The sequence below is a fragment of the Astatotilapia calliptera genome, chromosome 6, assembly GCF_964374335.1.
Source record: "Astatotilapia calliptera chromosome 6, fAstCal68.1, whole genome shotgun sequence".
NCBI classification, from domain to species: Eukaryota; Metazoa; Chordata; class Actinopteri; order Cichliformes; family Cichlidae; genus Astatotilapia; species Astatotilapia calliptera.
The window spans coordinates 18,201,966-18,229,686 of NC_137427.1; the positions used below are offsets into that span (position 1 = coordinate 18,201,966).

General features: G+C 41.5%; 1 protein-coding gene across 2 annotated transcripts in view; it reads left to right on the forward strand.

Annotated features, from left to right (window-relative positions):
- grin2bb (glutamate receptor, ionotropic, N-methyl D-aspartate 2B, genome duplicate b) overlaps window positions 1-27,721 on the forward strand; it is a 136,830-nt gene that overhangs the window by 15,952 nt on the left and 93,157 nt on the right. For both annotated transcript variants that reach the window (XM_026170716.2, XM_026170722.2), the window contains exon 2: window positions 7,078-7,767. In XM_026170716.2, the coding sequence (XP_026026501.2) occupies window positions 7,078-7,767 (690 nt within the window). The remainder of the gene's footprint in view (window positions 1-7,077; window positions 7,768-27,721) is intronic.

A 27,721-nucleotide genomic window follows, 5' to 3' on the forward strand; every position in this document is an offset into this window, starting at 1 on the left:
TACTCAATCAGGAGGGATGACATGTCTGACTGTATTAAGGATTTAACCATTCTCCAGATCCACACTCCTTATCTTCTGCTCATAATAAGTAAAAAATATTTTTTCAACTGCAGGCTTGATGATAAATCTGTTCACTCTTAACCTGAGGCACACCTGCTCTAGCCTTACATTATCAATTCTGTATTACCAAATAGCAACATGAGCACATGGCTAATTAACATAGCGTTACCTAATGCAAGAAGCTATTTCTGGACCTATATTTACACTCATGCTTGGACCAACACATAGGACATTTTTCATTAAGAGCTATCTTTATTTCACTCACAAACAGACCGTATACAAAAGATGGACATAACCACCACCCATTAGTTAACAAGGTCATATTGTGAAGCCTCAAGCTGAGCATTTTTACTGTTGCCATTTTGGCTTTTTAAAGCAAGTTTGGTGTGGATTGCCTAAGAGTTGTCCACAATATTATATGTGATACAACTGCCAGTTGCTAGGGAAAAATGTGTTATCCTTCCCTGGCTGGCAGTGGTTCCTGGCTCTCACTGGATTAAACTGGATGCAAAGAAGGTGCTGCACCAAAAACTTCCAAAGAGATTGCTTTGGTTGCTAGCAGATTGCCATAGTTGCTTGTAGTTTTTCATGCTTGTCTGTAAATATTGTGTACTAGTAGTACAACTTGGAAAAGTGCGACACAAATGGTAAATTGACTTCAAAATAGAATTGTTCCTTGGAACTACCAACGTGTTTTAAAATGTGCAACTTTTACTTTTAAGGCAAATTCTCTCCATCTCTGAATTGTGTTGCACTTTTCACTCTTTCTGATCTGATCTTTTGTACCTGGCTATAAACTTTTTAACATGAGAACTGAATCCACATTGGAGGCAGCCTCTAGTGGGACCTATAGGAACTGCATTCTTTGGCTTTGTTCTTCACCTGCAAATGTTGCCCTTTGTGTTGTATATGCTGCCTTCCAGATAGCTCGGAACACTGCAGGAAGAGCAGGAAAAACAGGATTTGTGTTGGTTCTTAGCAATGTAGAGCCATTCGGGTATCACTAGCAATACAGCATAATAATTGTTTATTTGCACTTAAAAACACTGCACAGGACATTTGTGGATAGAGCTTGGTCAGTGCTCTGTGCATAGCTTAGTTAACGAGTCATAAATACACAACAGTGGCAATATAAATGAAAGGTTTTGCAGTTTTACTACTGTTTACATCCAGTGCTGCCATCTTGGAATACTAACTCAGAGTTGCTGGGGTTGCTCTAGCTTTCCAAGTGGTAAAAGCTGAGGGAGTGTTCCAGATTAACATTAGAACTGGGATTCGGAAAGTTAGACTTCCAACTTATTCAAGAACACAGCAATAGAATATGCGAGCCAATAGGACATTTTTTTGTCATAGACATCTATATTCAAGCTTTTTTAATTATGTAATCAGCAGAGTCGTCCCCTATTGGCCATTATTCAAGTTTTTGACATTGTTAAGGCCATCTTTTATATACAGATCATGTTTTCACCATAAAACCTGGCTCTGTTTCCCTCACAGCTGTTTCGCTTAACTTTAACAATGCCTGTCTTATGGGCTCAAAATGTGGTCATAAATATTTTGTACTTGTAAAAAAGATTTGTGTGTGCGTAAAAAAGATTTGTATGTGTAAAAAAGATTTGTATGTGTAAAAAAGATTTGTATGTGTAAAAAAGATTTGTATGTGTAAAAAGAATTTGTGTGTGCGTAAAAAAGATTTGTATGTGTAAAAAAGATTTGTGTGTGCGTAAAAAAGATTTGTGTGTGTGCGTAAAAAAGATTTGTATGTGTAAAAAAGATTTGTGTGTGCGTAAAAAAGATTTGTATGTGTAAAAAAGATTTGTGTGTGGACTTAGAAAAAAAACCCCTGCAAGTTACAAGTACGGATTTTTGACCCTATTTTTCTTCCCTTCATCTGATTGGTCAATGTCATGTCAATCACAAATGTAACAATCCAATCAGAGAACAGATGGGTTTGGCTGTCGGAGGGGCGCTGTTTTGAACTGCAGGTCCTTGAAGGGTGATACCGTTTGAAGCTGGAGGATCGCTATATAAATATCCGATAGCAGCTAGGTCCCCTAACTTTCAGTAGCTGTTGAAAGGATAAAGTTGTGGTATGTCAGTGGTTAGAAATAACATTATTACTTTAGGATTAGTTTAACACAAAGTCAGGGCTGACCCAGGACCATTGCTGTGAGTCACAGTGCGCAGCATAAAAGTCCTTTCACATCGGATGCAGGATACGCTGCTAATGCTAACTAAAAGCAAAGGATCCAGAATTTGTTACGCTGGCTGCTGGGCTCTGTGGGCTTTTGCAGCAGCTCTACCTGTACTAGATGCACCTGCTCCTTGTCTTTTCTATCTCTGACTTTATGTCCTCTACAAGAGTTTATTTTTTTTGCTAGTTCTTCAAATGTTCAATAAAAACATGTATGCTAATTCATAACGAAGAAAGCTTTGTAATGAAGACTGTCATTTCCAAAACACTGCCCGCCCCCACCCCGCAGTCCGCAGCGCTGTTGAAAAGGCTGTGGAAGTCCCTGTATTAAACACGTAGACCTGTGACATAAAAATCACCAAACTCGGACGACCACAGACTGCTTTCCTTCGTGGTGATGAAGGAAAACACTGGGTTGGCATGTAAAAGGGCATTTATTCCCTTCAAAGACCTGCAGTTCAAAAAAAGCGCCCCTCGACAGCCAAACCCATCTGTTCTCTGATTGGATTGTTACATTTGTGATTGACATGACATTGACCAATCAGATGAAGGGAAGAAAAATAGGGTCAAAAATCCGTACTTGTAACTTGCAGGGTTTTTTTTTCTAAGTCCACACACAAATCTTTTTTACGCACACACAAATCTTTTTTACGCACACACAAATCTTTTTTACACACACAAATCTTTTTTACAAGTACAAAATATTTATGACCACATTTTGAGCCCATACTGTCTGAGAAACATAATGAGAGACAAAAGGGCAGAGGGGTGTATCGAAAATTTGTTGGTTTCAGAAACGTGTTTGACCCACGGAGCACACATTTGGGCTTTGTGTCTGCACGTGCCGTTTAATCACGTCTGCAGTAAATTACTGGATACAAGAAGTGCACTCATGGCAGTGTCTTGTGTTAGCGCCCATTGCCACTTATCCATGTTCTCTTTGTAATTGCTGTGTGTGCGCTGTAATGGGCACGCATGAGCACATAGATTCAAATGTCAGCTCGGATTTGTTGATGCTGTTTTGTTCTAATAGGCTGTGAGTAAATAATCCACTCTCGACACCCTGCGTTTAAATGTTATTAATTGGGGGGGGGGGCTGTTAATGACGGTGGAGACGTTGCATGAAGGTCTGATTAGTCCACATGTCACAGCCGCTCCCGCTCAGTGTTGCCGGCTGGCTGCTCCCATCCATCGTGTTATTTCTGTTTATTTGCCGGTAGCACTTCTGGACATCCATTTTTAATGTGAGGGACGGTCAAAAAAAAAGAAAAAAGGAGGACTGGATCTTCTCCGTCTGCAGGAGCGCGTTAACTCACCTCACAGGTGTTGTGCACATGTTTGCGCGGAAGGGGCCCTCGTGCTGTTTGTTTTATGTTACAAGTATTTTATTTTTGTCAGTGAGAGTCGGCGCCGGCAATATGCGCCAGCTTAGATAAAAAGTAAATTGTGTATTATTAGGAGAGGGCACGCACTGCATGTAGTGTACTGTGCGGGTTGTGTGTATCTTCCTGTCCAGGGTGTTATGTGGAGGCATATTTGAATTGTTACCATGGAAACCGAGCTCTGCCGTTACACAGGAACCCGGATGATTCTGTGCGTCTCTCCGCTCTCTCTCCCTCTCCTGCTGCTGTCACACTTCTTGTGGGATTTTAAACATTTTTTTCATACTTTCTCTCCACTGCCCTCTCTGAGTGATTTCATCTGCTCATTTTCAGAAGTTCAGCCATTTTTATCCAACTTACTGTACACTATAGCTTTCACAAAACAAAAATAGACCCCAAAACATTTCATTAACCTCCTCCCCACCCTTGGTCCTTCTTTTATCATCTCATGGTAATCATGTCTTCTTTTAATCTTCCCTTCTTCCACCTTCCACGCCTCCCTCCTTCACTCCCTCCTTTGGGTTTCTTATTGCTGTTCCTTCCTCCACCTCCATCTCTTTTGTGTATGTCTCTATTTATTCTCTCCTCTCGCCCCTCTCTTCTCTCTCCTCTTCTCTCTGCTGCCTTCCTCCCACTCGCTTCCTCCTCCTCCTCTCTCTCTCTAGGCTCTGGTGTCTTCATGGAGAATTCAGCTCGTTTACAATTAGCATGTGCACCTGCAATTAAGCCTGACAAACCTCTGGTAATTAGACCTTTTAGACAAACTGTTTGGTTTTTTTTCTTTGGTATGTGGCGATCACATCCAGGCGGTTCGGCCTCTTTCTTTTAGCGCAGATTTGCTGGTTTCTGTCAGACATCAGCAGTGCTCACAACTTCTCTCTCCCTCTTTTGGTTTTTTTGGACTTTTATGCTATGGGTGCTGACTGTATCAGCTCCGCAACACACAGGCTGCTTGATAAATAAAAGATTAGCAAAGGTGTTGTGTGAAGGAGGTAGAGAGACAAAGCTTTTTATTCTTACCCTTCATTTATCCCTCTCCTCAAGTGCTCCTTTGTGCTTAATTTAGAATAGAGGCATAAACATATACTCATTAGGATTCCTCATCTTTATCTGTGCAGAAAATATGCCCAAATTTGCACTCCCTGTTCACTTGTATGTGCGCGCACTCAGAAACCACAATTCTCACATCAGGCTATGACTAATTGTGTTTCTCCCTGCCTGTCACCTCCCTCTGCTTACATCTTTCACCCCGCCTCTGCCTTTTCTATCTCTCCCACTTTCTTTCCCTTCGCCCCTCTTCCTTCCATGCTCGTCTCCGCTCATCTTTGTACATGTGCTAATAGTAGCAGCGAATACCGGCAATAATACTGACTAACAGGTCTGCAGTTGACTTCAAAGATCAGCAAATGGGTCTCAGAGGGTTGAAGGGAGCGACCAAAAAGACAGGTTTGGAGGGCTAAGGAGAGAAAAGCAGTGGAAGCAGTGAGGGAGAGGGAGAGGGAGGGAGGGAGGGAGGGAGGGAGGGAGAGACACTCAGTGAGTGTCTAATGGTCACTTAGCCTGGCAGCAAGTCCATGAAGCTGTGAGGCTGTCAATCTGTCAAAATGCACCCAGTGCTATCATGACTCCCTTAAAACAGAGACGCACACACACTCACTTACACACACACAAACACACAAAACTCCCTCTCTTTCCTGCTCTGTCTTTGATGTGTGCCACAGGGTTCCTCCGAGGAAGTCACGGCACAGTTTAATGGATGTGGCGTTGTCACTTGATGCTCTATGAGAGCTCACAGCCCTCTCTCTCTCTGTGAGGTTTTATTTCCAGCTATATGGGTCACTTAGCTTGTTCTGCGGTTAAAGGGTCAAATTTTCTGTATTTTGATAGCCTGGCCAGAACTGGGCTTATTAGCCTTATCCTTAACATAAAGCAAAGAGCAAAGACATTATTACTGCTCTGGAGTCCAGTGGCAGCATGCTTTACACCACCGGATTCGGCACTTTACATTGTGCTTGGTGATTTAAGGCTTGAATGCAGCTGCTTGGCCATGGAAACCTAATCTATGAAAGTCTCTACACACAGTTCTTCAGCAAATCTGAAGACCGCATGAAGTTTAGAGGTCTGTAGCGATTGACGGAGCAGAAAGCTCTGAGATTTTATGTGACCTACCACTTCATGGCTGAGTTTCTGTTGTTCCAAATCTGATCCACTTTGTTATAATAGCACTAACCGTGGACTCTGGAATATATATTGGTGAGGAAATTTAATGATTGGATTTGATGTACAGGTGGCATCCTTTCATGGTACCACGCTGGAAGTCACTGAGCTCCTGAGATCGACCCATTCTTTCACAAATGTTAGTAGAAACAGTCTGCATGCCTAGGTGCTAAATTTTATACACCCGTGGTCTTGGGAATAATTGGAACATCTGAATTCAGTGATTTGGATGGGTGAGTGAATACTTTTGGCAATATAGTGTATGTCCGGCAAGCGTAATGGCGAGTTACTGGCCCGTTTGAAAGGAAAGCTGTAGTGAGACTGAAAACAGATGTCGGCAAACTGAGGAGTGTATTTAGGAACACTCCTCAGTGCAAACTTTTGGGAAAAAATATTATGTTGGACACAATTTCAAGTCCTTAAGTTGTGAGGTGATTTGAATCCTAGCCCTGTTGCCAGGGGTTGTCCTTTCTCAAACAGCAGGACCTTGGCAACCCATGCCAAAACAGCTCAGGTATTTACACCTTCAATATGCAAGATGTTGACTGTGAGATCCAGCTGCTTACAAGCTTAATAAAAGAGTGTCAAAAAGCTGACTCGCAGGCCAGAATCAACCTACAAAAGGGTCCAATCAAGCTCAGTGGATGGAATTGCAGCGATTTAGGCTACACCTTTTGGCTTTTTCCTGTATTTTGCATCAGGAAGCACTCGGTTGCAAGAAAAGATCACATCCCAAGAGCAAAATGATTTATTATTATCTGTGTTATTGTCAGTTTTACAGCGTCCTTTCTGCCATACCACCGAAGTAGGACGGCTAATTCGAGAAGCCGTGCCTACGCATTTTTGTTTTATGACAGTAATGTTTCTTTATAATTACAGCAAACCGACAGGTAAACTGAGTTATATTGTTGAAGTTTCTCTTATGTTTTTTCGCAAAGCTGAAAAAATGAGAACATGATGATGATAAACTTTGCAGGCTGTTCATGACCTGTTTTGCAAATTGATGTGTCATTGACTGTTTTTCTGAATGTACTGTGATCTGATATGTCCCAGCTCTTGACGTGGGCTGTGGTTACTGTCGTTTTCTGCAGGTGGTCGTGTTTTGCATCATCACTGTTGTGTATTAATTAATTTATATTTCAGTTCATATTTAAAGTGTTAAACATCATTTTCAGATGTTTTGCATTTATCTTCTCTTTCTGTCTCTGTTCTCTTTGCCTCCAGGGACGGCATTTACACTCCTCCACAATGCTTGTCAGCCTCCACCGTTCTCACTCCCATCTTCAGGACAAGCAGTTGATCTCCCCCTCCTCCCCCCATCCTCCCTCCCCTCCTCCAGACCAGTCATCCTATCACCCTTATCCGTGCCCTCGGCTGACGCTGCCTTTCCTCTCTCTGTCCTTCTCTCTGCTCCTCCTCTCCATTGTCCTCTTGCCCGTCTGCGAGTCCCGCAGGGGCGGAGGTCCAGGAACTGGGCCTGGAGGTTCCCCAGGGGGACAAGGAGGCCAGAGGGGAGGCAGCAACCAGAGGGGTGTAGTTATCCCTCCGCATTACTCCCCCGGCTCTCCAGCACTTCCCCCCATCAGTCCCAAGTTGATCAACTCGCTCAGCATTGCTGTCATCCTGGTGGGCAACTCTAGTGAAGTAGCCTTGGGGGCTGGACTTGAGAAGGAGGACTTCCTCCACATCCCGTATCCTCCCAAAGTCGAGGTGGTCACCATGAACGAGACCGACCCCAAAAGTATCATCAATCGGATCTGCGCTCAAATGACAAGGAACCCACTGCAAGGCGTCGTGTTCGGTGACGACACAGATCAGGAGGCCATCGCTCAGATCCTGGACTTCATCTCTGCACAGACACACATCCCCATACTGGGCATCAGAGGAGGATCTGCCATGGTCATGGCTGCTAAGGTAGGAGAACTCGGCTGAGTGCATCAATGCTTTGATCCACAGTCCACTATAATCGGGAACAAATATTAAGGTGAAGGGAAAAGAGATATACCTCATCCTGCTGTAGAATAATGCCTCCTAGATACAATTTAGAGTAATGTACTTACGACTAATAATATAATTCCCGTGCAGGTTTCTAGATTAATCATATCAGCTGCAATAATTCCAGTCAAAATTCACTGAAAGAAAACAAATAGCTGAATCATTTTTTCTGAGATAATGAACTGGTTTTTTTTTTATGAGTGTGAAGTCTATCAGTAGTATCATTTGTTAATTTGTCCTTGTACTTTTTATGTTGCATCAGCCCCTCGGTGCTCGGTCCTGCTTCTTATTCCAAACCAGCCTCTCGACTGATTGACTTTGCTGTTAATAGACCCCCCCCCCCCGCCCTCCGAGCCTGACGTCACATCGGAGCTCCTGACAGCGAGTCGACTCAACGTTCAAAGGACTCACAGTGGAAAACAAAAGAATACATAATAAGTCAAAAAACCATCTCTGTGGGACTGAGATACACGAGATTTGGCACAAACTGGGCTGCACAAGTAGAATCCATAACCCCGAAATGGAAGAACAGCTTTGAAATGTAGCCTCAAAGATGTCATGTTAATAGCCTTTTAAGTTTCTCACAGAGGAATGGCGGGGTCCGTACAAGCGTGCAGGAGGAGTTTTTAAAAAATTTGTTTTTAGTTTTTTTTAAATTAACTTTTAGATGCATGCTCGCTGTGGGACGTACAGTAGATTCAACATATTGTTTGTTACCAAGTGCAAAAGTTTCTGTTGACCTTGTTATAGTTTGGAAAAACAAATCTTACCTTCCAGCCACATATCTATTAGTGGAATAAGTTGAGTGTGTTTTTTAAAGTGTATTGAACATTTTTAAAAGTCCTGAAAGTTTTATCGCAGTACTGCATTATGTTAGAGGCTGGTGAGGACTTTAAGGAAATGACAGCAATTAAATCAGGGATTCGGGTCGGCTCGGAAAAGCTCCATTGCCCATAATTTTTCAAAACTCACATAAAAGTCAAACCACTGTATGCTCATACTGATTGAAAACCTCCGATGAAAAAGCTGCAAATATTATCATGCAATAAATAGCACATGCATTTTTCTCTACTGCATACTTGCAATTTTTCAGAGATGAAAATAATCATTAGAAAAAATTACAGATAGATTGCTTAAAACTGCTGCAGTTAAAGACTTCACATTAGCAGCTCTCGTGTGTATTGTGAAAATGTAAATTCTCCACCACCAACCTGAACAGTTGCTACACGGCAACGATCCGTTTTTTCACCCTGCCACCTAAATGTTGCGGCAGAAATAGAGATTCATCAGACCAGGCAATGTTTTTCAAATTTTCTGTAGACCAGTTTTGTGAGACTTTTAGATCAAGTGTCCCGTTCTTCTACTGCTGAAGCCCATCTGCATCATGCTCCAGTATTTTTTAAATTCAGTGCTCTTCTGCATACTTTGGTTGTAGTGAGGGTGTTTTTTGAATTACTGTTAAAAACAGTTTGCAGATCAGCAGCTTCTAAAATACACAGACCAGCCCGCCTGGCACCAACAACCTTGCGACATCCAGATTCACTTAAATCCCTCTATTCTGATGCTCAGGTTGAGCTTCAGCAGCTCGGTTAGGCCAGGGGTTGCTGCCACGAATAGCAGCAAGACCCAGCACAGAACACAGCAGACATCAAAACCAACAGCAGATATTAAGTTAGACACAGCATGAAAACAAGAAGCTGGAGTGGAGGTGGGCTGCAAAGTAGCTTGCAGATATGCATCAACTGTAGGCAGGCTAAAGTGACTTAAAATACCACAACTTAAATAGCAATCCATTAGAACTGGGTAGTGATTGAGCCCGAGCTGAACTGAAATCGGCCTGTTATGGCTGTTTGTGGCTTGAATTTGTGCCTGCTTGAACTGATTCTGTGCTCGAATATGTTTATTATGGATCATAAAATCCCCCGAAACAGCAAGTGAGTTTAATATGATCTGGAAATCGCATCTTGTGCCTTGACTTGTTGCTTCAAAGAACATTTTCAATCAAGGATACCTCTCAATTTGAGTAAACAAAGAATCAAATGAATGCTCCAAATCAAAGAGAGCTGCTTTAATGTCCTTGCAAGAAGGAGCTCTCTCCAGTGAGAAACACTCAGAGCCTACGCAGCCTTTTCTTCCCCGCTTCTCTAAAAGACAGTTGCATGGACGTTGCGTAGAGAAAGAATGCAATGAAGAGATGATACTGAAGAGATGAAGACAGAGCGAACAGAATAAACAAGTGAAGGGGGGGGGGGGGGGGTGTGAAGGTTATGACATAACACAACGTGTGTGGGTGTGAAGGAGGAAGAGGAGTTTGCTTAACCTATAATTATCGCATTTTGCAGCTGACAGGGAGACAGAGGCCACAGGCTGAGAGTGACAGAGGCGAAAGGATTGATAAGAGTGTGAGAGTCATGTAAAAGCACTGCTGAGGAAATGCGACGCATGAGAGAGAAATGTGTGCATGTGTGTGGGTTAATGCATTTGATGCTGAACACAGTTTTTCAGGAAATCTCAGTAGTTTCTCATTCTCAGTGATTACCGCTCACTTGGCTCGTTCTCCTTAAACCTTTATTCTTCTTCTGCTTGTTGTCAGTCACACACACACACGAGGGGGTGAATGCAGTGGATACGGTTGGCACGGCAACCACTTGCTTACACATTTCCCTCTACGTACTGTATAAAAGCAATTAGTGTGAGATAGAGGAAAGCAATGATTATTTCTGAGTCTGACAAAAGCAGAGCTGAAAGAGAAAAGGTCATGGCTGCTAAGGATGTGGCGGTGGGTGAGGTTTTGAATTGAAAGATGAAAAGATTAACGCTAAAAAAAAACGAGGTTAAAAATGCAGAGAGGATCCAAAACAGGCCAGCGAGACTAAGAGGAAAAGTGATTTGCCTTTCAGTGGCGTAAGTTCAAATTTTTTAAAGCGGCTGGATTTTATTTTGAACTGTGCAGTCACACAAACCATTAAAAATTGCCCCGTTTTTCCGATTTAGATTCATGTAATCTGTGTAGATTCACGCAAACAACAGCTGTGACACTTTGCAAACTAGTGTAAAATAAATTACTGAATTGTGCTCGCGGACCAAATTTGTTGCGGTTCCAGTCTTTGAAAGAGCTGCGTGTTGTTGGATGTGGTGGCAAAAGTCACAAGATCTTCAGCTTTGAGAGTTTTATACTTAAATTTTGTTTTCATTCAGTGGTTAGTTAGCTTTAGGCGGACAAAAAAAGATTTGCTGAGAGCAAGAAGCCAAAACTTTGTGGTTATGTTTAGTTGAAGCTGGTGGAAAATATTTTATCTTCCAGTTTACCTGTGTGATGAGTTCCTTCAGGGAATAATCTCAGGAATGCAAGTGCAAAATCATGCTTGAAGCAGTTTTATAAAGATATATTTTGGAGGTTTTATCCCTCATGGGTATAAATGGAATGGTACTTATATAGCGCCTTTCTACTCAATTCAGCACTCCAAGCACTTTCTACTGCAGGTCTCATTGACCCAGTCTCTCTCACACACACACACACACACACACACACACACACACACACACACACCCTTTTTATCTTTCTTACATTCACACACACAAACTCGCACTCATGGATGTAACTCAGGGTTCGGGATCTTGCTCAAAGATTATTGGGCATGTGGCCGGAGAATCAGGGATCAGCCCGATTGGTATTTAAACCACTCTAACACCTGAGTCACTGGAAAGACGACAGGAAGCTGGGAGGAAGAAGTAGTAAAAAGCCTCTCTTGGAAATCAGTTAAAAATGATGTTGTCACTCCTGCACAGTAACAAATAGCTTTATGAGCTGTCATAAGACTGGGGTGAACATTTTGGTTTTCTAATAATTTCTACTGCAGGAGGCAAATAAATTTTGCATTTGATATAAGTTTTCATCAGTAAACTGGGATTACTGTGTTGTAAATATTCCAAACCACTGACATTAATGTCTCCTTTAACAGTGGCGTGCTACTGCCACATCAGGTTTTTTTTTAGATTTTGGTCAGTTCCTTAACATAAAAATTCAAGTAGCACCACTCTGACCTGAGGTTTTATAGTTTGAGGAGAGGACCAGCCTGGAAAACCTTACATATATGGCAAAAGTAATGGAGCCATATATACACCTAAAGGACTCGTGACTTTTATGTACTATGCACCTCAGCACTCCACAACAACACTCTTTAACTTTACTGATAGTTGATCGTGGATTGTCTAAGAAGAAATAGATTTTAGAGACTGATTTGTTGCTGTGGTGCCATCCAACTACCAAACCAGTGACCTCTCAAAACCGACGCCGTTCTTTCGTAAATGTTTATAAATGCAGGATATACGGCTTGGTGCATGATTTTATACAATTGTGGCAAAGCATGGAGATGAAAACCCGATCAGTTCAGCTTTTAATGACCCAGTGTCTCTCCCAACTTGGCACAACAGACTGGTGACCTTCACCATCACAGTGTGCATTTATTTCTGTGAACTTATTTATGTCTCTTTTTAAACCAAACCCTGACTTTCTCCTAAACCTAATCAGCTAGTCAGTGAGGTAAATCGAAACAAATGTGAGTGAAATCGAAACACCTCTGCAACCCCTCCTCTTCTTGTACTGGCTTTGCTGCTCGTTCAAAAAAGGAGCTCTTAACAGTTCACATGTGTGAACTGTTGAAGACCTCTGACTTAGTTTAGAGCAGCTGGCAATAGATACAGGAAGTCCAAAAGACCAAACTAGAAACACAACAAGTTGCAGAAACATGTGTGTCAGAGTATTTTTGTTTTTAAAGGTTTTGTAGAAAACACAAAGTTTTTGAGAAACCACACCTGCGTTCTTGACAAGATAAGGATGATATTTCCTTTTTTGTATGCTTCATGATGTGTATAAATAAAGCCAGACTGCACCAAGGAGGTGTGTGAGTCTCTCCCTGAGTCTCTCACCCGTGCACGTTTAAAACTGCTCTAAGTGTCTGAGTGATATTTCATTGCATCTGAGTACTTGATAATAGAATATCTTTAACAATGTGTTTGCATGTTTGTGCAATTATGTCTGCAAAAAAGCAGCTGGATGTCAGGTTTAGTGATGGAGGTGACCCCAAATGCAGACTCATAGGTTGGTGTCAAATGAAAAAAAGCTTTATTAAAGAAGGAAACCTGGTCCATAAGGAATCACAGGACCTCCAGACATACACACAGAGAGCTATGAAACAAGACGACAGGAACAGTAACCAGAAAAAAATAAGGGGAAACAAGAGTTGTAAACACATACAAGGTCATTATGGAGATGGAAACACCAGGAAACACAGCTATAACTAATCGGGAAAACTTGGAATTGGAAGCAAAACCAAATACAATGTACATGACACAGGAGAGTATCAAAAATCAAACAGGATGTCAGGTTTGCTGTGTGGCAGGAAGAGTAGGACTAACTATAAGAGACAAGAGATTAACTAAAAGAGACAGTTTTATTGCTGTTAGAAACAATGAATTAGGTTCTAGTAGAAACAATTAGTACCTACTCCGATCAATTTGCCACAGTTTTCAGGGTTTTCCATCAGGACATAGTACCTGCTTAGCTGGTGTTCCAAGCGATCCGAGCAAGTACTAAAATGCGACATTGTCCGACAGCATTCGACTGATTGACTGGTCAGTGGCGTCACTTGATGAGGTATGACAGCATCTCGTTCACAGAAATTACAACCACCATTTTTGAAACCCAGCAACGAGGGAAATGGCTACAAAAACAACGCGTTGGACTGAGAAGTCACAGACCAAGCAGCAGGTATATCGTTGCCTCGAATTTTTAGCATTGGTCTCATATACTAATTACGTCACAGGGGCTTGGACATGTTGCTATAACAACAAGCACGCACATTAGGTGGTATAAAAAAACAGTCGATCTGATTTGAGCTGTGGTGAGTCGATCCGAGTAGGTACTAATAGAAAAGGGGCTTAAAGCAACAAGGGAAGCAAAACTGAACATAATGCACTCAAGACGGGAGACTATCAAAATAAAACAGGAAGTAACAAACAGAAACCAAGACTAAAAGACACAAGGGAACAAAATGGAGATACAGAAGGTGATGAACAACCTCCCATTAACTTAAGGCACAGATCATGGAACAGAGCTACAACATCATAACAGAAAGCCTGAATGTCAACAATACAGAATATAGAAGTATATAAAGATACACAAAACTAGAAAACTCCAAACTATGACGCAGGAAGAGCTAAACAAGAGAACATCAGTGACAGAGACTTAACTATGCACAATGGACACGAGGGAGGCAGGGTAAATATCATAAACAGTAACTGGAACAAAAGCACAAAGCTGAAAACTGAATAAACAAACTAAGAATCAAACTGAAGATAAGCGATAATCAACGCAACTTAGAAATCCAAAAACACAAAATGCTGGCGCAAGACCCAGGACCATAACATGGAGAGGTTTTCCTGCATCAGTAACTTAGTTCTCATACTGTAACCAGTCAATTCCCTCTCAGACAGTAGATGTCTAATCTGTTGTTCCTGCTGAAGCCTTTAATTTATTTCAAACTTTAGAGCAAGCCACTCGATTTCTCAGGAACTGGTGAAAACAGCACTAGACATGCTTGTCCTCTTTATCGCATTCAGTCTTTTAAACGAGACTCCTCCACATGCATTACAGTCTATATTGAGATGATGCGAGCAAATAATAAACTGATCTCATACTTTGCAGAGTCCTTGGCTTTATTTCCCTTTCCAGTACTTCATTGTAATGAAACTGTGACAGTTGCAGGTAGGCCCATTATGCACCAAACCATTTGCACGCTTCCATTTAGCCATTAATTCAGTGTGTGCCATGTGTTGGTATTGGCATAATAGGGCGACAGAGTTGGTCCTGGCCCGCACTCAACTGTGGCTCTGGAGACTAATGAGGTCTTTCAGATCTATTGTTGGGACTTAAGCTGTGTGTCTGTGCATGCATGTGGATACGTCGAGCATGCTGGTGTTCAGTGATAATAGCCTCTTTGCCTGTGTTTGGGGAGATTACAGCAGTTGTCTGCGCCACAAACAAGGTACCTAGAGGCATACAGCATCCAGATACTATTTCTCATAAATGGTCTGCTTGTCTTAAAGGTGATTCTTTTTTTTGCCCAGTCTTTTGTTGCTCTATTCAATACTTCTTACTGTGTTTTTTTTTAAACCCATACAGGGGCCTTGCAGCTTGCACTTCTTGCTTGTTTAACGTCTGCCTCTCTTGGGTGAAAAACTGTCTGTCAGGTGGGCAGTAATACAGCACATGGATGAATGGGCTGCTGTGCTGTGGCTTCGTGGTTTGTCCATTTGAAAGAAATGTAAACTTCTTTGTATAAGAAGAACAAGCTGCTTTCGTATCTCCTCAGGATAAAAAAACAAAAAACTCATCTTTTTATGCAGACCTAGCTCTCTCTGCCACTGAAAACTGATTCACTGCTCCCTGATTGATTACTGCAATTATACACCCTCTCTATCTTAAAATAGGCATTATTTTCAGAGACGCATGTGTGGACTTCTTGTAAGGCAGACATGATCGGAGAAGTAAATTATTTTCCGGACTTGTTTGGCCACTTTGTCTGACATTAGTAAGGCCAACTGCTAGCTGTACAGTGATGCGTGTCCTTGCCAATCTGTTGCAGCTGATGATTTTTTGAGCCAAGGGTGCACTCTGTTTCCTCATGCGATTGTTCTCATTCCCAGTTTGTGGTTTTATGGGTGCTGTCCTTTCATCCTGCGTGCACCAGGTATCCCATTATGCTTGCTAGTTGTACATGAGGGGATAATGGGCTACCACCGTAATGCCCCCTTTTGGCAATTAGTTCAAATCCAGAAAGGCAAGAGAATTAAGGCGCAAACTACAATAACAAACTGCATGTATACCTATTATCACTTATAGCTCATCAGCTTTCCTGTTTTTGTCACTTTCATTTTTAAATCCTATTTCTTCATTTCCAGAAAATGTGCAGAACATAATCATTAACACAGGGCATCTGTAACGTGGAAAGACAATTTGTGCAGGAGATGTCTGCAATCAGTCTCATAAATGACACAGGCGGGAGTGTCGGCCCCATTTGTGTAGTGTCACCGCAACAAAAATGCTCCATATGTCTGATGTAACTTCCACAATTGATGCTGATGCACTTGTACTGCAGTGATACAGCTGGTTTACAACTGACAAGAAAAGTCTTGTTCAGACTTTTCTTGTCAGTTGGAGCCGCTGGCCCCAATTCAGATTTTATCTGTGGCATTACCTTTTTTTGGATTGTTTTTATTTGGGCATGTTAGGGTTACTTTGTAGGCTTGCACAGGGAAGAAAAGAAGTGACTGGATTTGGATGGGGTAAAACAACAGGCACGCTTCAGTAATGATTACTCTATTCATTCTCTCTCTGTAAAACGAATCCCATCCTATTAGAGCTTTAAACATACTTTTCTCTCTCGCTCACTTTGTCTTCGTGACGTACCGTGGCAGTCTGCATTTGATTGATGTCCCTATTTTCCTAGCCTAGCTGTACGTTTAACCCTTTACCAGTCTAACAGATGGAGGCTGTGATAGGGAAGAAATCTGCCTTGAAATAATCCTGCTTGACAGTCGTTCTTCTGGCCTTCGACAGCTGAATTTAGGTACTGTATGAGGACACGAGTGCCTGAATCTCAAAGCTAAAAATCAAGGCAGCCCAGTCTAATCTGAGGTGTCGTGAAACAACAAAGCCTGAAGCTGGTCTTTCGTAGTGAATCGCAAATGGAAAGGAGTTAATTAAATCTGTAATGACGTCCAGGTAGTTTTTTCAGGGTGAGTTTAGTGATTTGGTTTTTAAAAGCCCGCAGCTGCAGCTCAATTTTCAGACCTGTCTCCTACAGTTTGCATGTAAAATGGGACACGGTCTGACGTACGTCTTTTTGGTCCAAATGAGGCAAAAAATTTAATGAACAGATTAGATAAGTTGAAAAATGTTCACTGACAACTTACTTTAGATATTTTCCCCACAATGCCAGCACAAGCCCGCTTATGCCAACAATATTTAGATCACTTCTAAAAAGAAGAAAAACAGTATTATATTAACAAAGTGAAATCTTTGCACATGTAATCTGTTTACACCACTCACTGCAATATTTCAGTGAGTAAAAACTGGAGATTTTGGAGAATCTCTCTGCTCATCCTTAAAAAACAACTGTGGAGTGGAGGATAAAAGTGGGAACCCTAAAAATCTATCTACAGCAGATGAACAGTATCTGAAAATCATACCTCAAGAAATACGAAACAAAATCCACCTTCTCACTGGACGATACATAGACTGCAACTTACACGACATCACCCATTTATCTGTCGCATCAATTTAATTTTTGCTATCCATCAAGAGTCTGACAGCAAAGTCATAGATCAGATGCCGAAGTTGATACTGTACTCCTTTAAGGATGATATGTAGTTTGAGGGGCTACACATATATATCACAGCATTGCCTAACATAGGACAAATGCAATATAGTGCAAAAGTCTTGTGCTACCACTCATTTATCAGTCATTATTCATGAATTGCTGAGCAGCTTACCAGAGTCATTGTCTGCAGTGAGAATTTTCTGCATCATCCAGTAGTTGCAGAGCGGATTCAGTCCATGCTGACTCATGAAGAGACTAAGGCCTCAGTCACAAAGGCCTAGAAATCAGTCAGTGACTCCTGGCAGCCTTGGGTCATAAGGGAAAACTGTAGGTTCCCTGACAGGTTGGTGAGTGGTTCCCTGAGGTTGCTGGCTGTCATCAGTTGAAATCAGTCTGAAGAGGGTTCAACATGAAGAACCACCTTGAAATTGCTTTGGTGACAAGGAAATAGCCACAGTCAACCATAATTTGCATGAAAGAAACTAACTTGACAAAGACTCACTCAGACCAGAAAAGGAGAACTGAGTTATTATTTTATTATTATTCTAGATCAGCCAAACGGAGGTATGTTTAGTAGGCTGATAGAATTGTGGCCTAAACATAATAACTTGTTCTGCCACCTTTGGCAGCAAGAACTCCAATCTCGCATTTGTGATCACTGGGAGCAAGTCTTTCACATCACCGTGGAGAAATTATTGCCCACTCTTCTTTGTTTTAACTCAATCACATCAGAGGATTTTTGAGCATGAAAAGCCTGTTTAAGGTTAGGCCAGAGCATCTCAGTCAGATTTAAGTCAGGACTGTGACTAGACCACTTCTAGAGGTGGACTTGCTGGTGTGTTTCTCATCATTGTCCTGCTGCATAACCTGACATCTGCTTGAGCTTCAGGGCATGAACTGATGGCCGGACATTTTCATTCAGGATTTTCTGCTAGATAGCAGAATTCATGGTTCCATCAAATATGGCTAGTTCTCCATGTCGTGAAGAAGCAAAGCAGCCTCAGACCATAACACTGCCATCACCATATTCAACTGTTGCTATATTGCATTTTTTATGAAGTGCTGTGTTAGTTTTATGCCACGTGTAACAGGACTTAAACCTTCCAAAAGGTTCAACGTTTGTCTCTTCAGTCCACAGAATATTTCCCCCCAAATTTTGGGGGTCATTAAGATTTCTTTTAGCAAATGTGAGAGAAGCCTGTGTTTCTTTTTGGTGAGCAGTGTTTTTTTCCTTGAAACTCTCCCATGGATGCCATTTTTGCCCAATCTCTTTCATATTATTGAATCATGAACCCTGATGTCAACTGAAGCAAGTGAGGCCTGCAGTTATTAAATGTTGTTCTGGATTCTTTTGTGACCTGCTGAATGAGTCATCGATGCACTCTTGGAGTCATTTTGGGAAACCTTCCCACTGCTGGGAAGGATTTGCAACTGTTCCAAGTTTGCAGCTCTCACCATGGTTGACTGGATTTCCAGAGCCTTAGAAATGACTTGTTGATGACTTTGTTTCTCAGCTGTTCTTGAGTTTCTTTCGAATGTGGCATGGTGTGTTGCTTGTTGAGCTCTTTTAGCCTACTTTACTTTGTCAGACGGGTTCTATTTAAGTAGATCTCAGGCCTGGGTGTGGCTGGACTTTTATGCTCGTTGTGCTACTAAGATAATTACTGCTCATTCTTATTAAAGATATTATTCTAACTTATCATCAACTGTAAGTTACTACTCAAAAAACCCCCCCAAAAAACGTAACCATTATTTTCTAGTATTAGTTTGCAGACTTTTGAAGTAAAGTATTTCCTCTGCCTCGGAGGTTATGTTTTTGGTACTATTTGCATGCATGCGTGTCAAGTTTTGAATAAATCCTGATAAAAACTAGGAATGTAGAGTCGAGTCATGTTAACGATCCACTGTGGTGACTGTGGTGGATGTAAGTCTTCAAGGTCAACTTAATGACATACTGAAAATAGACACAAAACATAGAGACTGTGATTGTTACGAGTGTGGTGTGTCGACATATAGAAAGTACTGGTATAAAGATTTAAAATATAATGTCACATTTGACCTCTGACCTTTAAATTTCACATCTGTCTTTCTTCCCAAAATGTGTTATATCTTTAAATAACGTGTTGTAAAGAGGAAGACTATGAGCTGCCTAGTTAGTTAAAAATACACTATTATATAATATTATATAATCAGCTCAAGCTATTCATGTCCACTTATTTACAAATCGATACTTATTATCCATTACCCACTCCTACATAATGTTTGTGTAGTCGGAGAAAACATCTGTCACGCTCTTATCTAATTTGCACGACTTCTTAAAGTACATTAAAAAAACAAAGAAAACAAAATGAATATATATAAAAAATACAATACTGTTCCTTTAGAAGTACATACTGTGCAGGGAGCGAGCTGCCTTGGTGGAGGTTTGCACTCTTAGACTGCTTCTTGTGTTTTAAATTAAAGTTTACAGTTTGGTTGTCGAGCGTCTAACCAAATCATTGTGTTACTTAACCACGTGCCCCCCTTCTTCTCTGCCGGCTCACTCAGTAGGGCTCCTGGTAATTTCTTTGCTGTGGTCACTTTTCCTGTTTTAAAACATATTTATGGGAAATAAAATGGTCTGTATAATTTATTTCAATGAGCCCAAGTTGTAATTTAGCATCTAATTCCTTCTCCTAATGTGTTGAAATCCCAGCTGAATACTCGTGCATGAGTGATTCTACCTTGGCTCATTATGGCCAGCACAGTTCTGCTTTCTTACAGCTTACATGCAGCGGCAGCAAGAGAAAACATTCAAGCTGCCAGTTTGTGGAGCTAAAAATTTAATGTCAGCGCTGTTTCCTGACAGTGGGCCACTTAGATTGTTTTCAAAGCGCTCCCAGGATGAGACAGATTTACTCATGCCGCTTCAAGCACTTTCTCTCTAACACAAACAAGGGACCGCGGGCATCAAGGTTCAGGTAAAAGGCGGTGTGCGGCTAAAGTGTTTTATCCCATCGCTTCCTCATCCCGTTTCATCTCCTCATCTTCATCTTCTGTACGGGGGTCTTTGAAACAACATACCATAGACTGTTTACGAATGTGGTCCCACACTCACTGTCCTATGATATCAGGCCGCGCGCACACAATGAGCTCGTTCTCTACTCTAAGTTTTTCTTGATAAATTTCTACATTTTAATTGTGCCCTTCAAATGAGCTGCAAATCCCCCTTTTCCTCTCACTTTCTCTTTCTCTCCCTCCTTGTCTTTCTTCCCGTTTAATGAGTTCGTTTTATCAGCCGCTGCGCTGTGCGTGGACAGTATGAGTAATTTTCGAGATCACAGGAGACTTCTCTGCATTGCACTCGGTTACAACAGGTTGTCAGAAGGCTTTGGGAGCCTCACTTGGCTTCTCCCTGCCAGCAGTAACTATCCAGCTTTTTAGCATTCCAATAAATGAGGCCTAATTACCCGGCTAATCTTATTAACTAAAGATGGAATATGATTTAAATGGAATCAGATTAGCCTTTCATGACACCAGCAGATAGATATTATATTTCAAGCGCCTCTCCAACCAAACAGTTTGAGACCAGTTATGTTAACACATATTGATCAACACAACTTTTTCTCCTTAAGAAAACTGTCTCCATTTATTTTGTTTTTAAATGTCAGTATTGATTAGCACTCACCAGCCACTTGTTAAGTGCACCTGTTCAGCTACAGGTGTACAAGTGTACTCCTGCAAATATCTTATCAGCCAATCACATGGCAGCAACTCTGTGAATTTAAGCATTTCTGAACTTCAGCAGGTGAAGCTGACCTGCTGGAGTTCAAACTGAGCACCAGAATGGGGAAGAAAGGGGAGTTAAGCCATTTCGATTGTGACATGATTGTTATTGTTGGAATGGTTGGTCTGAGTGTTTCAGAAACTTCTGATCTATGAGATTAGATTTTTTTTCACACAACCATATCTAGGTTGAGAATTGTCCAAAAAAGAGAAAATATCCAGTGAGTGAACTTCTCGGGGAGAAAATGCCTAGTTGATATCAGAGGTCACAGGAGAATCGCCTGACTATTTTGACCTGATAGGAAAGAAAATGTAACTTAAATAAACACTCACTACAACCTAGTTAGCAGAAGAGCATCTCTGCACCTTGAAGCAGACAGCTAGAGGAGCAGGAGAGCACACCAGTTGGGTCAGAACCTGGTGTAAACAACATGAAAGCATGGATCCACCCTACCTTGTATCAACAGTTTTGGTTGGTGGTGGTTTAATTGTTTGGAGGATATTTTCGTATCCTTCCTTAGCCCATTAACAGCATTGTTTTAAACACCACAGCCCACCTCAGTATTATTTCTGAACATGTCCATCCCTTTTATGACCACAGTGTACCCATCCTCTGCTACTTACAGGATCTTAGAAAGCTTAATCTCAAACTAGTTTCTTGGTGTCAGTGAATTCACTTCACTCAAATGACCTCCACAGTCACTGGACTTCAATCCAATAGAGCACCTTTGGGATGCGGTGGAGCCGGAGATTCACATCATGGATGCCCTTCTGTGTTATCATGTCAATATGGGCCAAAGTCTCTGAGGAATGCTTCCAGTTCTTGTTGAATATGTCATAAAGATATATGTCATAAACACCGAGCAGGGTGTCACCTAAAAGCTATCCCATCTTTTAAATTCAGTGCATGAGTTCATACAAACATGTTTCTGAAAATAGTTCAGAGGAGAAAGAAACCCCTGACTGACATAAAGTAGCTCAGACTTTAAGTCAACTTGACGCTCCCACAGTGGGGGATTGGTTACTGGGTTTTTAGCTTGCATTATACCTCATAGTTTTTATATTGTTACTGTGAAAATGTTGATTTTTAGGCAATGTTAAAAATTATGGCGCAGTTAAAAATAAGAACCTGGTTTTACTGCATGAGTCATTTCTCTTGGAAAGCACTCGGATATCTTTTTGTCGACGGGGACGTCAGATTAGGAAAAGCTCAGATGTGTTGTTTTAGGAGGCAGTAACAAGCAAATATTTTTTTTTAAGTTTAGAGGACTTGTTGTGATCACAGACTGACAAAGAATTGGTTCCCGTGACCTTTAAGAAAAAAGCAGTGATCAGATTGAGTGACGGACCATCCTGTTGCTTTCTGTGTTTTCTGTTTGTGTGCCAATCACAGCTGCTGTCTGGTCGGTTACAAATCTGAACATCAAGTTGTTGCCTGTGGGATTGAACATATTAATGCTGACAGATGCCTCAGTTATGGCAAGTAATCATGGACTTTCATGGAGTAAAGCCTGCCTACATTAAATCACCTTGCATAATAATCCTGTAGTTTTACAATACAGAACACTAACATAACTCCACACCATTCAGATCCCAAAGCCTTGTTACACCCCAAAAACTCACACTATGTCGAATTTGTATTTGCTGCGGATATTAGTGCAAGCTCCCGATGCCATTGCTCATGAAACTGACCTTCATCGTGGTACTGTTTGTTATGTTTAGGGAATACAGAGAGATATAAAAAAAAAAGTCGACAAGAGATAAAAGATATAAAGATAAGAGCCAGAGCTTAAAAAAAACTGTCACAAAAACTCTGGTGGTTTTCATGCTTTTGCATCAGGCTGAGCAAGGTCTCTTAAATACAGAGAGAGCTGGCTGAATTGTGGGTATTTAATCCCAAACAGGCAGGAAGGTTGAGTTTGTTCTAATTGCATGGAACAGGGGAGTGCAGTCATTTACATTCATCAGCGAACCTCCATTTGGGATTGAGATAAGCGAAGAGAGAGCGGCGGCGTGGCAGCAGCGGAAAGAGACATTTTGGTGCAGGATTGAAGTTTTGTTCTCGTATCAACGAAATTCCACAATGTGTTGCTCCACGCTGTCTATAAGTGCAATTTACCGTCATCCTATTATGATGCATTTTGTCAGTTTCAGCAAAAAAAGAAAAAGTTGAGTGAAAACACAAGAAGTACAAAATACAGAAAGAAAACTTTTTTTTTAAAGTGGAACCTGCTTGTATGTCTGTAACTGTGGGTTTGCAAACACCTATAATTGACCATTTAGCGGTGTTTTAGTCAAACTAGTCCTAGGCAATCAAAGATGAAGCACTAAAGCTGTTGAGAGATTGTTTTACATGCATGCACTTTACACCAGATCCCCAAAGACACAGGATCCAGTGTGGATTTTGACGGAGTCCATAGCAACAAACTGTTGTTTCCAATCCATGCTGTTGTCATGGATTGGAAAAACACATCTTAAGCCCATTGCATCTCTTCTTTCAGGAGTCATTTTAGGTTGAATGTGTTACTCTGGGACACTCGGATGTGAGGTTAGGGAGAATCTGGAATCAAATCCCCAATCATTCAATTAATGGCCGGCCCACTCACTTCGCCACCTGAGCAGCTTCCGATTATGTAATCCTGTCTCACGTTGAGTGTATTTGCACAGTAGAAACACTGATGCCCTTTTTAAAGAATGAAAATGTGCTCTCAGCATTGTCTGAATGCAGAAACATGTTTGCTACGTTCATATCTTCCCCAGCCGAGTGTTTGTTTGCCACGGACTGCGAGCGTGCTAGTGATGGAGAGCGGCGAGTAATATCTGTTGGTGACAGCTGGCGAGTCTCTCCAGTAGGAGAGACTGACACATCCGGCTCAGTGGTCTTTATCTGTGGTGAGAGTGACACCCAGTGAGTGGCACCTTTGCTGGCACTTATCTCAATCAGCTTTGGCCTGAATCTCAACACTTACGCTACGCTGCACTCGGGCCTCCTGCTGCGGCTTACAGCAACATCGGCTGTTAGTGTGCACTTGAAGCCTCGCTTTGCTTAATTCGCCTCAGATGGAAAACATACAGTGGAGCGTGCACACTGTGCTTCAGGTAGCTTCAGGTTGTTGCCGGCTGCAGAGCCATCAAACTGTCACTCTGCAGAGGACCGGGCCTGCAAACTGTTGCTGAGACAGCCAAACGATGACAGTGACGGAGTTATACAATGACTCTACAGTACAATAACTCCTGTATTAAATATCAGTGGTTCTCAGCCCTGGGGGCTGCGTTCTATATTTAGTACAAGGGATGTGAAATGCAAGCACACAGAAAGCGTCATGTAAGTCTCTACCACTGCAGATACAGGATACTTTATTGCTAACAGTGTGATTGTGAAATCTTAGTTGATGCACTACCACAAAGCACCTTTGGAGAGATCAGTTGTCACGAGCTGGGTTTTTCTGTGAGTATGCTCACTCTGAGGCTGATGATACCAAGGTGAAGAGGGAATGTGACAGTGCAGCTGTTAGACCCTGCAGAGTGTTATCACACACAGTCCAGTTCATTCAGCAAGCACTGCCGGGGAGTGCCAAATCCCAGAATGTGTAGCTTTACTGTATATAAATTCTGCCTGTTTCTGTGTGTTCACTGTTTTTCTCATTTTTTCCCTATTGTTTCTGCGGATTCCTCACTGTCTCTCCTTTCCTACTTTATCTTTAAACCACATCTTTCTCCTGCTCGTCTCTTCCCTCTAATCTTCCCCTATTTCCTTTTTTTTCTTCCTTCTGTTCTGCTTCAAAGTAAGCCAGAGCTTCCCGGCAAGCACCGGCTCAAAGCTTACGTTCTCGCCCTTCAAAGCCACTGCTCGGGTATAAGTGAAGCAAATTCAATACAGCTTGCATTTTCGAGATGTCAAGGGAAATACGAGTATAAATGGTAAATTATAGAAGTGCGTTTCCTCATTCAGGGTCCTGTTGTACGTCGACTTACAAAAATAAGTGTAAAGCTTCTTTTATCATTGTGAAAATTAACAAATGAAATGCTCTCAGAAATCTCACACACACTCAGTGCTTAAGGTAAAACTGTCTTCTCTCAACTAAAGGGATGCAACAAAATATTATTTTGGTTTAATTTGTCAAATTTGATCAATATATTAAAGACAAATATCAATGTTTAATTTGACCAACCAGAGTCAGTACATGCCTTTTCACATGGGCTCTTACCAAATTAAAATGTCTAAAGGGGAAATTGGCAGAAGGGGGAAGAAAATCAGAAACCCAATTAGAGGGTTTAACACATATATAATAAAGCTTTTTGCCTGTTTAGGAGCATTTCCTCTTCAGTTATCACACATATTTTACATCATACCTAACAAAATTTTGTTATTAGTTATTCTGTGAATCTCATAGGTACTTTCGGCTTCTCTCATATTCCCAAGAGGTCGCCGTGGCGATCCACATGATTTGATTTGGTACAGATTTTGTGCCGGATGTTCTTCCTGACACGCCATCCCATTTATCTTGGCTTGGCATCAGCTTGAGACCCCCAACGCCGGGTTTGTCTCTCCCCCTCGTCTTGAACCAGGGACCTTTCACACGTTCCCATAAATAATATGTAAAATGTAATAAATGCAAACTAATGATAATAAAGTAAACTTTTCAGGCCAATCACACCATTATTTTTCATGCAGACTGACTTTATTGTTAGCATAATGTGCATTTTTTATGTTTGTGGTAGTTAATTCAAGCAGCAGGAGGCGCTCCTTTGATCTCACTTTAATAGGTGAGTGCATTTAAGGAGGGTAAAGTAGAGTAGTGTAAATGTTGAAAGACGGTCTTGCACAGGGTTGATTTATTTTTACCCGTATGGTTCTGTTCTGGGACCTCCCCACCATACTTTGTGCATATATGAAAGGCATGAGGTGGAAGAAGAGCAACAAGAAACCCATCACAGCAGAAGGCAGATGGTCTAATATTGATCAATTCAAACACAACATGAAAAGGAGGAACTGGGATAGAGGTGGGTTGCAAAGCAGCTTGCAGATTCAGAAAGATCAGAATCAAATGCTTTTTTAATCCCTAAATGTCTTCTGGTTCTGATTCTGATTCCAAATATTCTGAATGTGTAAGTTGCTTTGACACCCACCTCTGTCCCAGCTCCTCCTTTTCATGCAGTATTTGAGTTGTTCAATATTCACAGCAACTGTAAGGAGACTAAAGTTGCTTAAATAGCACACCCTATATGAGATGCCTGCCTGGGCTAACGCTATGCTTGATTATTAGAAATCAGTGAGCTGAATTAATGGTAAATAAAAATTGAAGTTTTGCTCAAGGACGCTGATCTGTCTCATTAAAGCAGAGTTGTGGGCTTTCTTTGAAATAGGTAATATGTTTTGTTTAAATGAAAAATCTGAATGTATCCAGCATAAAATAAGAGCTTGCAGGAATCAGCTTATTATATCAACTTATTATAAATCTTGAAAAATAAAATGTTTCGATAGCAAGTAGCGGCTTTGTAAGCTTTCCAAATGTCAGGTTGTGATGCTAGTCTTGCATGACAGTCTCAGTCTTTGTGGGGTCTTTTTTTCTTTAACATGATATGATGAATCATTACATTTTGAAAATATTTAACAGATTATTCAAAAATGATTTGTTACTTGCAGTCCTACAGCAGCAGGCCCATGTTCATGTGCTGTAGGGAAGGGTGTGGCGGTGGGGTATTTTGTTCTGATGAAACGGTGACATAACTCTGCCTCCGCTGTTGTAGCGAGACCTCATTATGTTGAATCATAAGCCACGAAACAGCAAAGATGTTACAAGGATACACACACACACACACGGCTCGCTCTTCATTATAGGCGCCAGCTCATACGACGAGCAGGCAGGACTCAATATACAGTCCACTTCTGTCAGATTGAGTTAGCCTATTTTAGTTACATGTAGTAGACTCCATGTGTGAGGACGAGTGGGCGTTTTGCGATCTGCACACCGTCAGCGTCAATGAGATGATATACGGAGAATTTGGCCTCCTCAGCCTGATCTGAAGGAACTGATTTGAAGAGCAAAGTCAAAACAAAATTGGGACTAGTACAGCTAATAATATTAGCTAGACAATTTGTCACTTCTTTTCCCAAAGGGCCAAATGTGTAATTGAGCTACGAACATAAGTGGCCTGTAATTGAGCTATTATAATTGACCTCAGGTGTGTGCATGAGTAAAACTACGAGCAGGAGTGCGCTCACATGTGCGTTCTTCTCGCTCTCTTTTCAAATGCAGACTAAGCACATAGGAACGGATATGTTCCTATATTTGTGTGCATACAGTGCGGCGGAGTGTAAGTAGGTATTTTTTCACACTAATGGCATCTTTAGCAAGACCGTTTCTATAGAAACCGAGTTGCCACGGAAACACTGCACGTCTCTTTGAATTAGAAATGTCTTTCTCTATCCCTCGCTTCTCCCTTCTCCGCGTGTCTCTTGCTCGCTCTTTGCTTCCCAGTCCTCTTCTTCCCCGACTTCCCTGGCTTTGACAGGCCAGCTGCTGTCAGTCAAAAAAGTCTTGCACTGTCGAAGGAGACGTGCAGCACAAATGGAGGAAATGCGGGAAAGATGGGTTGGCATCTGTGCTGGAGGAGAGGGACAGAGGGAGGGCATCCTATTTTTTTTAATTTTTTTATTTTTTAGAGGGTGAGAAGGGAAAAGGCAACATATTGAAATAGGAAGGAAATGCTGAATGGTATTC